Here is an 18,615-nt window from a genome sequence, read left to right as displayed (position 1 = left end):
CAATTATGAGACTGTTTCTCCATTTCAGTGTGAAGATTTCTCTGATCATGAGTAGAATCAACATTACTAACGGGAGCCCTTGGATTCCAGGAATAGACTTTCAGTAAAGTCATTTATGCATTTTTCCAACTACCATTCTGTGCTTAAAAAAAAAAAAAAAAAAAAAAGTAGTGGGAACAGTAGTAGAGAAGAAGACCTGAGATAAGAATTTGAGTCTCAGTACTTCCAGTAGTCTGTGTGACAGCCGTGGGCAAGTCACTTCACTTTTATAGATCTATTTCTTCAACTCCAAGATGGAGAAGTTGGGTTGGCTGGTCTCTAAACCCCTTACAGCTCTAAAAGTCTGGAATACTTACAAAGGCTAGCTAGCACTGAAGAGTCATTGGGTCTATGAATGCTATTAAAATTATGAGGTCTTGCTTTTTAAAAAAGCAGTTCAGGGAAAAGCACTTTTTCCCCTCATGGCTCTGGGACTATGAATCATTTGTTGTGCTAAGGCATGCAAACACCTGACACGGGGCAACATAGTTGTTCTTTGCATTTGACATGCCACGTTAAATGTTAGATGGGTATGTTGTTTAAAAAAAAAAAAAAGCAAATCTTCTGATTATAATATTCTTATTATTAAAATTTTAAAAAACTAAGCTTTCCATTAGCATCCAATTAATATGACCAGGTGAAGAATTTAATGTTATATTTTTCCTAAGAAGTGAGTCTCCTCTGGTGGCTTTATACTTCTGGAAAGGTCAGCAAAGTCCCCAATTCAGACTCTTGCTCCCACAACGGCTGATTCATTTCAAATCCTCAAAAAGCAATCTCCTTATACTTTCCTCTTTTCATAATGGTCACAGTTCTCTAACCATATAATAAAAATCATGCAAATCTGAGTTTTGCTTACGCCAAAGACAGGCTTATTTGAATAAAGGGACCAATGTTCATCCACTCCAGAGTGAATGCAGCTTGATGTAGTGTTTTTCAATGTGACTTTAGCTGAACTGCTATCGTCAGAGCCTGCACCACGGATCGCTGTACTTATAGGTCTGATCTGTAACAACTGTGGCATCTAACTGTGCTCTCAGGTGTAGATTTAGCAGCTTCTCTAGCTTTATTCTGGGAGCCAGTCACTGAATATGATTTTATGTACTCTTTACAATTGGGATATTTAATTTGGATTTTTGCCTTATTTTTTCAACAGGATTTAAAAATGTAAACCAACAAATTTCATTGAAGTCTAAAATAGGTTTCCTGTGATTCATACACATCACTGACAAATATAGGATTGCAGGTATGCTTTTATACACACACACACACACACACACACACACAAATTGACTCTGTGCATATATACAAACATCTTCCCAAATTGGTTTTTCTTTGATACATTTCATAGCAAGGTAAGATATAGTCTAGAAGTTTTCTAATTCACTTTACCATCATAACAATATAAATCATTACTACTTAATCACTAGGCTAACCTAGAAAGGATTCAAATATTAATTTAAAAACCCTTTTAAAATTTAAAAAATTTCCTTCCTTTTTTCTAGAATCCTGCAGAATTAAAAGTAATATTTACCCTATTACTTCTAGCTTGCATGTTTTTATGCTGATTTCAGCAAATTGTGGCCATTTTCAATAGTCCAGTTGCCTAGAGCCTTGGATGGAATTGAAATGTGTTTGGTTTTTTTACAGATGTTAATTAACTTCTGGAATACATACATCAGTGATGAGTGAGCTCAGTTGAATTTTTCAATGTTCAGCTGCTGGATGAAACCTCTCAGTTGACTAGAACCAGTGAAATTGGCCAGAAATTTGTGTGACAAGTTTGAATTCCTCCTTTGTCATTCTCTTCTCTATCCATAAATCTTAGATGAAAAATTTCTCAATATGGGAGAAATTACTCTTTGTATTTCCATTAGAATCAGGAAGCTGAAGGTAAAGAAGAGCAGGAAATGGAAGCAGAGAACATTAAGACTGCAGAGAAAAATAAGTTATGTGATTCTATCAAAATGCTGATTGCACTGGGAATCATCCAATTAGGTTTCCAAATTGAGAATAAGGTTTGTTTTTTTTTGTTTGTTTGTTTCCCACTTTTAGAAAAAAAGAGATGAGAGATAACAACAATAAAAAGTGGGGTTGGGTTTAGTTAAGAAAAAAAGGGGGGAAGACACAGGAAAGAAGAGAGGAGGGGAGGCCACCCTTACCCCTCCAGAGGAAGCACTGCTTATTCCATACCTCCTGCTGCAGAGTGATGGTGGGCACTGCAAAGTCTCTTCCATGGAGAGGCAGGAGAGCAAGGACGAACAAACAGATTTAACCCTCCATTTACCAGAAAACTAAATAAATTGTGTCGTTCTCTGAAGCATTCTGATAATCAAGTGTTCCTTTTTATTTAAAAGTGGAACTTCTATATCACAACAGGGGGGAAAACAATCTGTATTATAATTTTAACATTTGCATCTGTTTATTTTTCTTTGAGTGGGCATTTCTATCCATCATTTGCTCAAAAAAGAAAAAAATACCCTGACATACATAGAACTGAAAACCACACGAGGAAACAACAGAAGAATAACAGCGATAACAGTTCCACCGATGGAAGTGGCATTTGGCCATTTTCACGGACTTGAGTGTTGGTGTTATACAAATGGCAGTGGAGAGCAGCAAAGAGGCTTTTTGCCCAGGACGGCCCATCAAATGGGAACTTATCGTGGGACTTAGCACACTGGTTAGAGCTGCAAAGAGCTCCTGAGGTGAAGTGTGTCATCACTTTCATCTTCCACAGCATTCTGTCGGTTAGGCTTGGCTGTGTCTTTTGAATCCTTTGCAAGGATATTTCTGGTCTCTCATCTGCTCTCTCAGCAAATCAATGTTCTAATATTTAATGGGCCAAGAGTGTATGGAGAACTATGTCATCTCAAGGTGGGGACAGGAAACTACTTCTCTGTGTTCATTCCCTACTGTTATCCCTGCTTCCTCATCTTTTCTCTACCTAAAAAGATCATTAAAAAAAAAAAAAATCAAAACTATCTATCTTCACAGGTGTCCTAGTCTATGGCCAAGACCATCCTCGTGATACTTTTTGCATAATCCTGATATAATATATTGTATTTGGCACTGAAATCACTTGGTTACTAGTCTACATAAATGCTATTCTATACAAATATTAGCAGAGGGAAAGATCTGGAAATCTGCATCAAAGCAATTAACAAATTACAGATCATCTGCTGAGGAGATGTCAGAATGTGTAGGCAATTGCCCAGTAGGGTGGTCACGGGCATCACATAGGACAGCATATGTATAAGAACTTTAAATGACAAAGCACTTTGGACATTAAGGTCATTATTAGTGTTGTTATTATGGTATAACAACTGATACACTGAGGGGAAAGTAAACCCCTAGAAGGCAAAAGCTCTGGTCAGATTTAATACAAGGAATCATTTCCTCTCCATGTCTAACAGTTGGCACTTGACAAGATAATGTAATGTACGGAGGGATGCATCTGAGCCTATAAAGTAGAAATTTGAATATACAAATATATATTATGAAGTATGGTAGGATACAAATTGATGTAAAAATATGCTTTGTTTTCCTTGTTTCATGATTTTAAAAAGCATATATTTTTGTGTTGTTGGATGTTGAAGCAGAGTTAGCAAACCCTTTTGGTTATGTTTTAAGAATGCTTTCACAGTATATGTTATTACAGTGTTGGTATCTTACATGTTAAATAGCTTTCTGAAATATTTAGGACTCCACCAAAAATAACTAAGCTGTAATAGAGATCACTCTAGTGACATGTTTAGTTATGTTGTTTGGGGTAGTGAGAATGGAGTGGTGAGAGGGAAAATTCATCAAGATTTCTAGTTGGCCCATTTTGTTTGAATTGTTGAAGAATCCTGATTGGTAGGATGTCGGTGATATGTTCATTGTTAGGAAATGGCCTGAGGCGTTAGCTGTAGGAGGTACTGTAGGACCATGGTTTGTCAGGAAGAGATTCCTTCCCTGCCTCTAGGCTAATTAGTAACTATGGTACAGTGCTTGTACCCAGATAGCATTTCTTGGGTCAGTGTCTGACAATCAACCATTCTTCAAAATGATGGAGCTGCTCAAGTTCAAGAGACCATAGAGTCAATAACCTTGCCTCATGAGGCCAAATCCCATGGCTTTTGAGTTACGCACTGTCCAGGAATTCTGAGCAGCTATCTTGAAAGGTAATCTTCCCATTTCTTAGGTCACTGCTGTCATGTTACTGGCCTTCATTTCAATTCCAGTTAAATTATAAAGTGCAGTATGTAATGTTGAACCTTCAGAAAGAATGTAAAGAGCACATCCACCCTCCGTGAAACCCCAAGTTCAAATTACTGGCAGAGTCACCATCCATATCTGAGAATGTACAGAAACTTGATCATCACTGTTGTTGTCTTTATCGTCATCATCATCCGCATCAGCATCATCAGCATCACAGTTGTGGTATTATGGTGGTGTCGAGTGTTGTGGCAAGATCAGAAAAACTAACATCAAGACACTGTCCAGTTTGGGTGTGTGAATATTATCCTGTGTTTCTTGGCCCATTTAGCAAATACTTTCTTTTCAGTGATAAACCTATGCCCCCCATATGGAGCATGTTCATGAAGAAAATATTCATCACACTCATCTCTTCCTTGTTCATAGTAGTGATAGGGGACTTTCCTATATCCTTCTGTCCTAAAAAAGAAAAAGAAAAGGAAAAAAAAAGGAGAGGAGAATTGAGATGAAGAATGAAGCATTCATTTGCAAGAATCCATTACGTGCCTAGTAAATGCATTTACTTGCAAAGCCATGCGTGATTCTTGTCCGTGAACTCAGTTAAAAGCTATTATGTATAAAAGCTTTTAGGAAGATGTAGCAGATTCTTGGTGCTTTAATAAATCAAATAAAATTTATATATCACACCAATTGCATTTGAACATCTACCTGTCTTTGAAGGAGGAAATGGTGGATAATGGAGGCAAACTTTGGCTAGTCTGATGCTGTCGCGGAGCTTGAAGAAGCTTTCTGATTTTTCAGGGTTAGGTATTTGGTTCTTCTGTGCTCCCTTATACTTATTGTGAGGGGAGAAATATTTGATCATGGAGATTGTGGCTTAGTTACCATTTTGACCATATGATTAAAATACTCTCTGAGTTAAATTGTGCAAGTTGTTAGTAGGGAAATATATTTCATTACCTTGGTGACGCATGGAGGGTTTGTTTTATTAAATACTTAGAAACGAGCCCTCCAGCGAGGGTATACTGTGGATAAACATATCTATTTTAAATAAGGGTCTGGTGGATTACTCATTTAGTAGTGAAATATAATTTCCAGGAATTCTCGTTAAGCTGTCAGCTTCTCTGAGGCTTCAGGACATTTTGTCCTTCATGATCAAATAGAACCATTGCATAGCTAGCTATCCATCAAGCCATTAGAGCAGCAGAAATGACAAAGTTGCTTTGCAAATTAAATAACCACTAAACTTGTTCTGTATTTCCAAGCCACAAATCCTTGATATGCCACTGATTAAGGGAAAAATGTTCCTTCTGACATTTGACATTAGATTGTGGTAAATATTTTTCTTTTTATCACCCCTAAAAGTCACAACTTGATGCACTGACAATAAAATGTCATGTCAGCAAAGAGCACCAGGAAATAATTGTTGCTTTATCTGTTTCTCCGATTTATGGTATTAAAATGAATTGTGATATTTTGACAAGATATCAGAATTGGAGATGCATAAAAATAATTTCCTGTGATCTTACTTGCAGTAGGTGTCATTTATCATCCCGTAGACGTGAATACCATAACAGGCATCCATGGCCAGAATGAAGGTAAACCATCCCGTGCTGAGATAAGAGCCAGACTGGACTCTGTGGGGGAACAATAACAAACAACAATAACAAACAAAACAACACAAAAACAAAAACAAAAAAACCCCACACACATAACAACAATAAAGTGTGGTGAGAAATGAGAAACCTTTCATCAAAAAACATAGCACTTGTTATCAGGAAAAAGCATTAAAGAACTTGACAATCTGTCAAAGATACACACTTATTTTGAATTATCTCCGAATAATTTATAGGTATGCTCTCACTCTTACTACCTTAAGCCTAGAAGCTATGCTGTATGGAAGAGAAGCCATATGGCAAATATCTGAAATCAAATAATCCTGCTCCCTTCGGGTAAAAAATAATTTATTTGATTTTCCGTAAGATACAAATTAGTGCTGTATATCAGAGGATGGGTTTTCTAAAGTTGCTTGGAGCCCTGATGGAAACTGAATGATAATGGTGTTAAACTGCTTACCTGGACATATCACTTTCTTAAAGACTTGTTGGGTTTCTAAGTGTAAATTGGATGCAGTGCAGGTGAATGACTTGGTCTGTGAAAGCATCTGGAAAGTTTTCCTTTACTGATTTCTAGGCATCATGAGACAAGACTTCTCCTTTGTGAGGCCTGTGTTACCAATCTCTTCAACACATTTTTATTGAACACCTACTATGTGCAACCACTGTTGTAGATGCTGGTGATATAGCAATTATCAAAAAATCAAAGATTCTCTATAGATTGGGAGGTGGCTATATTTATCAAGGTTGGCCTCAGAAGGCCTCTGATAAGGGGAGCAATGTTCTAGGTTGGGGGGGGTGGGGAGAAGAAGGTTGTTGTTGGTGGTGGTGGGGAAATAGGAAGAAGCCATGTGGAACATATTGGAAAAGGCAGTGTCATCTGTGAAGTCTTTAGACTCTCATCTCAGCCATATTAAGAATGGGCCTTGGGCCTGGACCACTTCCTTAATAAGAGATAAGGAGCCCTCACAGCCTGTGCCTGGCTATTGCCTTATGTGGGGATATCTCTCCCGGATTCAGGCTCGATGTGTACTCCTTTGTTCTGCTTAAGTATATGTGTTATATGACACCTGGTCAATCCCATACTAAACCTGTCTCCTGCCAAGAGTGGAGAGGGTCTTTCAGTTGCATGCAGTCCAATGGCTCTGAATCAGGTGCCAGGAAGGACCCAATGGCCATGAGGACCGAGGCTCACTATTAGAGCTGATTTTCTTCTGTCTCTTTATGCGAGTAAAGCATTGCTCCACCCAGTGTTTGACTGTGTTATGTTTTTCTTGGCGATTCAAATAAGACACAGTGGGAAGAAGGGCTTGGACTTCTACCTCTGGTGATAGGAGACAGATGCCACTTGTTCAACAGACCATATGAGAGAAAGATGTTCCAGGAAGAGGAAATGTAAAGGGCAAAATCACAAATGTGGAAGTGTGCTTGGTATGTTTAAGGAAAAAGGAAGATGGGAATCATAGTAACTGAGGAGGAGAGTGGCTGATGTAGTTAGGTGTAGTGCTGATTGGGAGGGGTGGCCAAATTTCAATGGTTTAAAGGAACGTGGGATGAAAAGCTGGATCTCTGTACTTGGTCTTAGCAAAGGGGACCCAATCCATCCAAAACAGATGACTGTCTATCTTCTTAATCTTTTCCTATAGGAACATTAGGGTCTCACCGGGTTATTTGGCAACTAACTAACTGTGCAGCACAACTTCTAAAAAAGACTACATTTCCTACCTTCCATCTAGACCTCTTGGCATACTGGAGCAAGGCCAGCTCCTCTAGAAACGGACACTTTAGCTACTGATAACCACTCTCTGGGTACAGCCTTTCAGCCAGTAGTCACTTTCCACTGATGTCCAATATTATTGACCTAGCTCTCCAGTACCAAGCAATTGGTGTGCTATAATTAGAACTCTGAATTCTTTGATTCTTCATTTTTAAAATATAGGCATTGTTTAGTATCAAATTAACTTACAACATGTAAGCATCTCAGGAGCACCACGAGCTCACAGAGCGTTATGATAACTGGACTTTCTCACTTTTATTTTAATTGACTTTGGGGGATTTGTAAGGAGAGATAAACCCAATCCACATAATATCCATCCCCTCTGCTCACCAGCCCCTGAGTCTGAATTGCCACTGTGTAAGTCGTCTTCCTTTGTATTTCCTGGTGTGTCTTCTAAACGGAAAATATTCCAGAAACAGGATCACATAGAGTTACATGCACTTTCCTCTGTGATAAGAATAGTAGCAGCAGCATGGGTTAGGAATGGGTGCCAAATGGTGGGAAGATGTACCAGAGGGAGGTGGAATACGCTCAAGAGCAACTTTGCTTATTATACAATTTAACTCGCCGTCCATCCTGTGTTCTGGGGTCTGAGGGGGAGCAGCGATGATGAGAACTGCCTAACACACCATCTGCTTACAAGTCCTTATTTGAAAATTGGGAGAGATCAGAAGAGGCAAGAGTCTTGATTAAAAGCTCCCAAATTGAATCTAGAAATTTTGTCTGCATACTGAATTTTTTCCTGTTATATTCCTACTTGAACAATATACCCCCTTTACTTTTTTTTTTGCCTTCTCATTCTACTTTTTTTCAATATTTCTATCCTCTCTATCCTTCTCATTGCTAGGCTGACCATGTACTAGCAGAGATCACTAAAAATTACAGAACTTATTTGTACATGATGAGAAAAATAGGTTTCATTTATTTATTTTTTAAATAGTTATTACAATCCTATGTCAGAAATTATATTATATATAATTATATATATATAAAATATATAAATAAATATATTTTTAAGTGGGCATGGAGCCCAATGCAGGGTTGAACTCCCAACCCTGAGATCAAGAACTGAGCTGAGAAATCAAGAGCCAGACACCTAACCAACTGAGTCATCCAGGTGCCCTGTGATGAATATTTTCATAAAGAATACACGGTGTTGTGGGATGGCATACCTGTCAAAACAATCACAATACATGCAACAAAACACAAACCCATGTGTTTCAGTCAGTACAGAGAGCAGTATGGAATTGAGAGTATGGACACCTAGTTTCACGTTCCAGCTTTGCCACTACCAAGCCTTGGACAATGTATTTAACCTCTGTGGGTCATCTTAGTTTCCTTGTCTCTAAAATGAGATATTACTCAGCCATCAGAAAAGACTAAAACCCACCATTTGCTTTGATGTGGATGGAACTAGAGGGTATTATGCTGAGTGAAATAAGTCAATCGGAGAATGACAATCATCATATGGGGAATAAAAGAAGTAGTAAAAGGGATTATAAGGGAAAGGAGGGAAACTGAGTAGGAAAAATTAGAGAGGAAGACAAACCATGAGAGACTCCTAACTCTGGAAAACATATAAAGGGTTGCAGAAGGGGAGGAGAGTGGGGGGTAGAGTAACTGGGTGATTGGCACCAAGGAGGGCACTTGATGGGATAAGCACTGGGTGTAATACTATATGTTGGCAAATTGAACTTCAATAAAAACAAAAACAAACAAACAAATACATATATACATGAAGTGTGCTATAGGCAACAGACAAAAAATGAGATGGTTGAACCAAGTCATATCTAAGGTTTGTTCTACTTTTAAAAACAAATGCTTCTGTGATCATCATCCTCAATAGTCAGTCTGTTTTAAGTTTTACCCATTCTACAGTAATACGCTCCACACATGCTGAATGTGTAACTAACAAACACTTTAATCAGTCAGACTACATTTAATGCCCACTTGTGTGGTGGGCGTGCCACTAAATGTCTGAGGCATATATAAAAAGGGTATAAAGTTTCACCTCACAATGGTGGTGGCTATAGTCGCTTAACTTTTCTATCTTTCACATTACTGCTCCTGGAACATGCTGGAATGGCTGTCCAAGACCAAGGACACAATTAGATCATAGTATTGAGAGTAAAGCTTAATTTGAGTAAGAGGAAAAGTAAACTGAAATTAAGACAAATTGTGTTTCCTTTTGTGTGTGTGGTTTTCCAAGAGTCAGTTTGTCCATAGAGTGGCTAACTGTCAAGGACCTAGATAATATTATAGCTCCAGCATGAGGGGATCATCATTTGTGTGACATGTGGACCTCAACTCTGCAAAACAAGGTCTCCTGGCTCATTCTGGTCCAAACCAGCATAGTCACTTTGAGCGTTCAACAACAAACTTTGAGAACAGAAGCAAAGGATAAATAGGGTAAAGTTGAGAAAGTGGTTCCTTTACATATCTCTCTTCTCTTTACTACACGAAAAGAAGGTCAAGAATTTCAGAGTTTGGCATCTGGTCAAAGATCTTTCCATCTCATCAACTAATAAGGAAACTTTGCCATGTCTCTGAGAGTTGATTACTTTTAAGCTTAATCTATTACTTTTAAGCAAAACCTTATTTTGTTTCTGGATAGACAGATCATAAGAGTTAGGCTGAAAATCTTCAAGCTGTGTTGCATTTGGTTCAGACTGTGGGGACACATACTGCTTAAGTGCCTTGTCCTAAAAACAGCACTTTAATTAGACAGTTGCATTTTCTCTCTCTGGTGCCTCTGATAAATTTGGGATGTGAAATCATGTGAGGTTTCTTACCCATAGTACATGCTGGGGATAGCAAAGTGGTGTCTTCTCAAAAAACTTGGAGCTAATGTCATGTAAAGAATACTTTTGGTGGAGTAATGGCAACCACTAGATTAATCCAGGAATTCTTCTGAATAATTGCCCTGGTGATCTGGGTCTCTAATGAGACTCACTGGCCTGGATGGCACTGGTTCTGGGAATTCTTTACATCATTCCAAAGTCCTGCTGTGTGGGTGTTCTAGAAATGAGGATGTATAGATTACACCCAACTAGACCTTTTGAGGTCCAATAAAAACAACAAAAAGACTTGAGGTGATGTATGTGAACTTGTTTATGCTTTTTAGCTAGAAGAGACCTAGTGAAGACTATCAGATGCTTTTAAAAATTCTTAAAGGGTCTCCTCTGGGGCCAAATACTGTCTTGTAATTTGTCACTCATGCACGCGGCACTAACTATGTACCAGCTGGCCATCAGCCATAGCACTTCTTATACCTTCTACATTTGGGGATCGATAAAAACAATTATTGTCATCTACAAATAAACAATCAAGATTCCCATAGGGATGATAAGGGAATTTAAGCCCCTAATTCAATACAATAAGAAAGCTTAAATTAATGCAGCAGAATAATGAGCCGTGCAGAGGAAAATAAAGGCAGGAGTGTTAAGAGGAAGCTATCAATCATCTGTTTCCACTGGCCAAGCTTCGCATCCCACTGCTCCTTGGTAATCAAGATACTTACTACTTGGAAACTACTTAAATTTACTTGCTCATCTCTTGGAAAAATGATGCTGTCAACACCTTGATATAGCACATGCTTGAAGGCATATCATTTAAAATATGATCTTTCATCTAGTTTATTACCAATAAAATATAAGCTACCTTGCCCCTTGATGTTTACTTACTGTTTCTGGATGTCTAAAGGTCATCACAAGCCCACAGGGATTCGTTGTCTGTCAAGCTATCCTTATTTCTTACCAATCTCAATCTTTTTGGCTGTCAGCATGCTTCATTCACCTGTACTTTTGCTTCTGAGCATACTTGCTCATCTTCTCATTTCTGGAAACATATTGTGAAGCATTTTCCTCCTATCGCCTGGTCAGCTGGAACTTTCTCATGACCGAGATCTCCCTTTGGGGGAATTTCAGAGGAGGAACTGAAGAAACTAAAATGGATACTCTTCAAAAGAAAACGGGACTACATTGAATCTACAATCTATTCACAGGATGCTTTGCTAATTATTGAACACCTTTAGCTCAATGACTTGGGTTCTGAGCTCAAGAAGCTTATCTTTGATGGATGAAGTAATAGCACTTTCTCCATATCAGAGTTTCTCAATCTCAGCACTATTGATATTTTAGATGAGATCATTCTTTGTGTGTGTCGGGGTGGGGTGGGGTGGCGGTGCTGCTCTGTGCGGTAAGTTCTTTCTCGTATCTCATCAGATTCCCCTCTGTCCCCAAATCACCATGCTCTAAAAAGGCAATAGATTTCTTGATTTCCCAGTGCCTACTCTTGACTTGAGTGGCTTGCCTTGAGGATGTCCTTGATCCTAAAAAGCCAGGTTCCCCCTAACTACAGTTCTCATTCTGCCCACTGCACTCACTGTCCCACTGGTTTTCTTCAACTAGCCAAACATCTTGCTTCTTGATCTTTCTTTACAAACCTATCCAAAGCCATTCAGATTTGGTCAATACTAAATCATTATCTTACCTTTAATACAACCCCAGGAATCAGCAAATTCACCTGGTCTAGACCCAAAGGGCAAGTCCTGACCTGCCATGGGGAATTTGCAATAGGAAAAGGCAAAATGTGTCAGGTAGGAACAAGGATGAGGAATCTAGTTGCTTCTGTTTCTGGTTGCTTCCTCTTCATGGAATGATTCCCTTAGGGGGCCTTTGGCTCAAACTTTGCAGCCTGAATTTTACTGTTTCTAACCCATTTCCTCTAGGAACTGCTGAAAACAAGGCCTGGGGCACTCCACGCTAACATTTTAAAAAGCATGATTATCATTTATCAAAGCCCAAAGGGGATCAAAACCCTCCCAATGATGGAGGTTTATTGGAGAGCACAATATTGGCAGCTGCTTCCGAATCTGTTATACTCCGGAGTAAAAAGGGAATTTGAAAAAAAAAGAATTAATCAATATCTCACGTCTTGTTTTAACACTCTTGGATCTCAGTTCTCTCATCAATACACTACCCTGGCAGGATAAATAAAAATAGCAAAGTAAGTTTCCATATACCTTCCTAGGGAGAAGAAATACCTGACACAATACAGATTCTTCAATTAAAAACATTCTTTCCCCCATTTTTTCCCCCAAAAGCCCATGGATACTGAAAGAATACATTTAAACAAAGAGACTGGGCAAGAAAAACAGCTGATGATTTTCAGGAGCACCTTGGGATTCAATCTAATATTGTGAACCAGTCTAATGGAAGCAGAACTCAAAGGGTGGAAACAATTTCAGCTGTCCCTTAGTCATATATTTTTGTATATTATTCGATTGTCAGGAGCTATGGAAATACTCTGGAGCTTTCCCATTATATTAACACTGTATATTTGTACTATCTATCAGTGGGACCTGCCCAGCAAATCTGGAGGCAGCAGCAACTTTCTGCAAATCAGGCAGGAGAACTCTCGATCTTGAATCATTTGCCAACGGACATAAACTTCTCAAATGAAGAAAAATATCGTGCTGTAGATGGTGATTCTTAAAAGAATGCACCAAATGAAAGGAATCCAGACCTGAAATACACTGAAAAATGGACCACGAGTGGAGTAAAGCAGTACCCCTCAGAGGTAGACTCCCAATCAGCTAATGCGAAACGCCTGTGCTAATCAGTAGGCCCTTGGACTGTGAATATAACAAATAGTTTTCCTGCCATAGAATCAACAGGACTCTCTGACTCTTGATGAATCTGATGAAACTGTACAAAAAGGAGCATAATAAGAAACGACTGTGTTCTTTTCAAAGTGTACATTTAAAAGTAAAATGGTACCGCTCCTAAAGGTATGATGTATGGCTGCTGTAGAAATAGAAGATAGCACTCACAAAAATTACTTTGTTCATTCATCTCAAAAATTAAAAGGTTATTTTGCTCTTGCCCTCTGGCTTTAAAGCCCCTTACATTGGAAATACTGATTTCTGCGATGGCATTCACTTTCTCAAAAGAAAAATGGAACCTCAAGAACGGCAGGGATGGATGGTGGAGACTTGTGGGCCTACTTCATTAGGGTGGGTCTGGTTCCTCAACCACAGGATATTCCCTCCAAATTCTTTTTTTTTTTTTTTTTTTTAAGATTTTACTCATTTATTCATGAGACACACACACACACACACACAGAGGTAGAGACACTGGTAGAGGGAGAAGCAGGCTCCATGCAGGGAGCCTGACATGGGACTCGATCCCAGGCCTCCAGGATCACGCCCTGGGCTGAAAGTGGCGCTAAACTGCTGAGCGACCCGGGCTCTTCCCTCCAAATTCTTATGTTGAAGTGCTCATGCCCGATGTGTTGGCATTTGAAGATGTGGTTTTGGGGAGGTAATTAGCTTTACATGGGTTCATGAGGACGGGGCCCTCATGATAGGGTTAATGCCCTTCCAAGAAGAAGGAGAAATACCAGAGCTCTCTTTTTTCCCATCACTTGAGAAGACAGTGAGAACTCTTTGAGCCAGGAAGAGGGTTCTCACCAGAAACTGTCCATGCTGGCACCCTGATCTCAGACTTCCAGCCTCCAGAACTGTGGGAAAATAGGTTTCTGTTGTGTTCAGGCAAGGCTGTTTTGTTATGGCAGCCCAAACAGACTAAGATGATGGGCATCTCTCCCACAAACGAAACTCTCCACTTTATTTTCCAGGACTTCTCCTGAACTCTCTGGTCTAGTCATGCGCGTCCTTTTTTTTGCTCCTTAAACACATCGCCAGTTTCTGTCTTTTTACTCACTTTGCTGATGTATACCTCCCTTCTTCCTGAAATGCTCTCCCCTCACATCCTCTTCAGTTTCTAACCTGATCATGCTTATTCTGCTTACCCTTATCCATTCACGCTTTAGGTGTGAGATCAGGTACCATGCCCAGAAAATACCAAGTTGCCCTTGATCTTAACTCAGGATCAAGTGGGGGCGACAAACTCGATGACCACATTCAGAAATAGGGCTCTCAAGAGGGTAACTCTCTGCAAGTGCTATGGGACCACCGAGGGACGAGCAACAGACATAGTGGAGGGAAAGTGGGGAAGGTGATTCTTTCCCAATTGGAAGTAAGAGCTGAGTGGTGGATCAAGGCTGCATAAGAATATCAGGCAGAAAAAGAGGAAGGAGAAGCCTTTCAAACAGAGGGAATGGCCCCTGCAGTTACACTGAGGTATGAGAATAAAGGGAATACTGAAGCGTTCTCATCTCTCCTCTAATCTGGAATGGACCTCAACGCATCATCCGTGTTTATTTCCATAATAGATTATTGGTTAGACACAGGATGCATACATAACACTGATTTATTTTCCTTCCTTACATTATGCTTTGAAATATTAGAGATATTTTGATGTTCTATATAGCTAGTTTTTTTCAGATGATGGAAATTTATGGATCTGGAGAAAAGTACCTAGGGAAAAATTGGCAGAATTATGTTTTTTTCTTCCTCATTAAATTCCTCATTAATTCAGAATTGTGAACAAATGTAAACAATATATGACAAAGAATAAAAACAATTAAAATATGTGTGATGATAATGGATACAACAGTAGTGTTTGTCTGTGTTATACACTAAGTTACGAGGCATGAACAAACTTTTCTGAACTTCACTTACCACCAAGGAGCCTCCCTCAATACCCCTGGAGGCTCTTGACCTGTTCCATTTAAAAGGGACATAGTTTTTATTTTTTTTTATTTTTTATTTTTTTTTAATTTTTATTTATTTATGATAGTCACAGAGAGAGAGAGAGAGAGGCAGAGACACAGGCAGAGGGAGAAGCAGGCTCCATGCACCGGGAGCCTGACGTGGGATTCGATCCCGGGTCTCCAGGATCGCGCCCTGGGCCAAAGGCAGGCGCTAAACCACTGCGCCACCCAGGGATCCCTAGATGTCGAATTTACTGAATTTTTTTGACCAGTGGAAATGAAAACAAATACTTTGTTGCTGCTTTAAGAGTGTGAACCTTTTAAAAAATACCTTTCAGCCCTAGAAATGCTGAACTAAATGACCTGTGAATGCAACATCTCCTCCACCGAGTAAAGTTTCTGTAAGAAGAGATGCTACTGTGTCCTTTTATACCTAATCTCTATTTCCAAACTCTGTTGTTTGCCTTGGATCTCTGGTTTACCTAAATGGCCCATAATTTCAAAGACATGAGAAATTCTGCGAAGCCTGTGTAGGTTCTAGTTTCAGACTATTTAAGCTACTCTAGAGGCCCTTGTCTCAATGACCATAGATTTTCTTTCAATCTTCCTGTGTTAGGTTGTATTGTTCATCACCTCCCAGAACATGGCTTGCTTGTGAATACAGTAACTTCCATGCCTCCTTGACTTTAGGCTTGGCCAAGTGATTTGCTTTGACCAATGGAACAGAAGTAGTAGTGATAGTTCCCAGCAGAGAATTTAAAAGGCATCACATGGTTCCCATTTCTCACATGTCGCTTCCCTCCATCACGAGAACAACAAATCCCAGTAAGGGGTGCTTCGTTAACCTGATTCCTGGGATGAGGACACCCATGCAGCAGACATGAACCCAAAACTAGAGCCAAGTTCAGCTAAGCTCAGCAAAGTTATAGCTGATCATGGACATGTGAGCAGGAAATAAATGTACTTGTCAGACATTGAGTTTCAGGGTTATTTGTTATGCAGCAAAGAGCTGACTACATTTTTTTATTAATAATAATAACTGTTATCATTTATGGAGCATTTATATGTACTAGACATTGTTCTGAGAGCTGTGCATAGGTGATGTCATTTAGTCCTCACAACAACCCTGACCTATGGAGAGCATTAATATCCCCAATATACAAATGTAGGTTCAGGGAGTTATAAACTACTTGCCCAAAGACAGTTAATAGTAGAAAACTCAGGTTCTTAACGAAGTTCTTTCTCAGTCATTGGTCTCAGAATTGTCCAAGATGCCACATGTCTGACCGGGCAGTCATCAAAGAACCTCAAGTCTTCAGATTCTATTGTTAGTCCTCTAAGAAATCTTGAACTTCCCACTTCTTCTTGGGCCGCAATTTTTTTTTTTTTTTTTTTTAATGACAGAATAAGAAGACTGGCATAGGGAGGTTTAGGGTCTTTCATCACTAAAGGTCTGGAGTTGTAGTTATAGTAACAGAGCCCATGCTGGAGGGTACAGCTGTATATTTTAGCACAGAGATACTAGTGCTTACAGATTTGTATTTATGACTTCAGGACTCAAAACAGCTTTTAGAATTTCCATCATGGTCATGTTCAAACAATAGCTTTATGCCACAGGTGTGGAGACATGCATCAACTTTAAAAAAAAAAAATGAAGGGATAAGTCCTGAAATGATGATCAAGTTCCTAGATTCACTTCATTCCCCGGGCATGGCTTCCTTCCAGCCTTTAGGTTCAATAACCTTTCCATAAATTCTCCCTTTGGGCATGTGTCTGCTGGAGGAGGTGTCTGTTCTTTGCAACCTGAGACATGAAGTTGGATTGGTTGACTCCCTAAGACCCTCTCTAACAAAATGAGTCTATTAAAAACTCTAGGTATAATTAGGGACTTCACTTCTAACTAATCTTTAACTCTTATTAACAATCACTATTTGATCTGATCTTAGTTTAATACTTAGGCCTTAAAAATTGCCTCTTTCTAACTTCCCCTTCAACTTATCTTGAAATCATGGCCTTCCTAAATTGACGTAGGCTTCAGGATTCTGAATGCTAATCACCTGTCTATACCTGAGGCATAGGTGCCTGTTCTGCTGCTAACCTGATAAAGGTAATTAATGGAAGGTTCTGGCTTTCTCTTTTAGTTCTCTTATCATCCATTCTTTCTACATATACTTTCTTTAAGACTGAAGGGGGGGTGGTAGAGGAGAGATTGTAATCAGGTAGGAGTATATCTAAGTAGATAAAAGTCCTTTTCCCTGCCACTTTTCCTTTTTTAGAAATGAAATGACTCACACTCCCTTAGCTTTTTGACTTAACTGGAACTTGAGTGAAACCAAGATTTTCCTTTAGAAATAATCCTAGCACAGAATCAGATTCAAACTTGCTTCTGACAAAAATGCTTCCGAAAACCGTGTTTCTCTTTCAAAATGAAAATTTATGCTTAAAAAGAACTTTTAAACAACCAAAAGTTTTAACAAGGATTGAAGACAGAGATTTGAGGTCATTTCACCCCATTAAAGGAGATTGGGTATCCAAGCTTCTCACTAAAGCCTCCAGTACCACTGGGATCATCAGTAAACCAGCCTCAGCCAGAGCCTGGGCAATCGGCTACACATAATTGTGAAACTGAAAAAACTCAAAGTAGCTCTCCCATTCTTCTGGCTAAGAAAAACTAATTTTGCTGCCCATCTGAAGCTATTACCACTTTTTTGACTGAGTGACATGGCTCAATGTGTCCTGAAATAAATTATTTCGAGGGGCATATTTATTTTTAATAGGAAAAGCTAAGCACTGCCCCAATTTCCCCCCCGCCCCTGTTAAAATCATTTTTATCTGGCTCACTAAAGAAGGATAATTCAATTAAGAAAGGTCAGGAGCAACAACTGACATGAATCTTCAGGCACTGTGAAGTTACGTCTCTAAGAGAAGGAGGCTTTATTTGTCAGTTTTCCAGGAGGCTGACATTCACTGACTACCTTACACACAAAACCTTTGCAAATGATAGGCCATCATCAATGTATCAAAGCAGGCACAGATCTGGTTCTTCTACTTTAGCACCAGCAAATTCTTTAAAAAGGAGTCTGTCTGCTTTGGTAGGACACCTGTAGTCAAAGGATGTGGTGATGGGATCTTCCTTGAAACAGTCAAAGCTAATGGAGGCTCACCTCTTAAACTAGCTGTTTGCCCACGAAGGTTGAAAGTTATTCCAGTTTAATTTTGTCCAGAAATTTCAGTCCTAGAAAAAAAAATCCCATTTTTCTCTCTATTCTTGAGATGGGATGTGGGTTTTGAAAGGAGAACGTTCTTCCTTTGAAATCTAATCTAGAATTTCCATTTGAGCTAAACTCCCTGCTTATTAGTGAGGTG

General features: G+C 39.2%; 1 protein-coding gene across 2 annotated transcripts in view; it reads right to left on the bottom strand.

Annotated features, from left to right (window-relative positions):
- Positions 1 to 2,362: 2,362 nt before the first annotated feature.
- Positions 2,363 to 18,615, bottom strand: part of ST6GALNAC3 (ST6 N-acetylgalactosaminide alpha-2,6-sialyltransferase 3) — a 523,337-nt gene continuing 507,084 nt past the window's right edge. For both annotated transcript variants that reach the window (XM_077905084.1, XM_077905083.1), the window contains exons 4-5: positions 5,769 to 5,876; positions 2,363 to 4,698 (exon numbers count right to left, since the gene is read on the bottom strand). In XM_077905084.1, the coding sequence (XP_077761210.1) occupies positions 4,512 to 4,698; positions 5,769 to 5,876 (295 nt within the window). In that variant the 3' untranslated portion in view covers positions 2,363 to 4,511. The remainder of the gene's footprint in view (positions 4,699 to 5,768; positions 5,877 to 18,615) is intronic.

The sequence above is a fragment of the Canis aureus genome, chromosome 8 (assembly GCF_053574225.1).
Source record: "Canis aureus isolate CA01 chromosome 8, VMU_Caureus_v.1.0, whole genome shotgun sequence".
Lineage (NCBI taxonomy): Eukaryota > Metazoa > Chordata > Mammalia > Carnivora > Canidae > Canis > Canis aureus.
The sequence above is the reverse complement of the archived record's forward strand: the minus strand, read 5'-3'. Positions and strand labels throughout refer to the sequence as shown.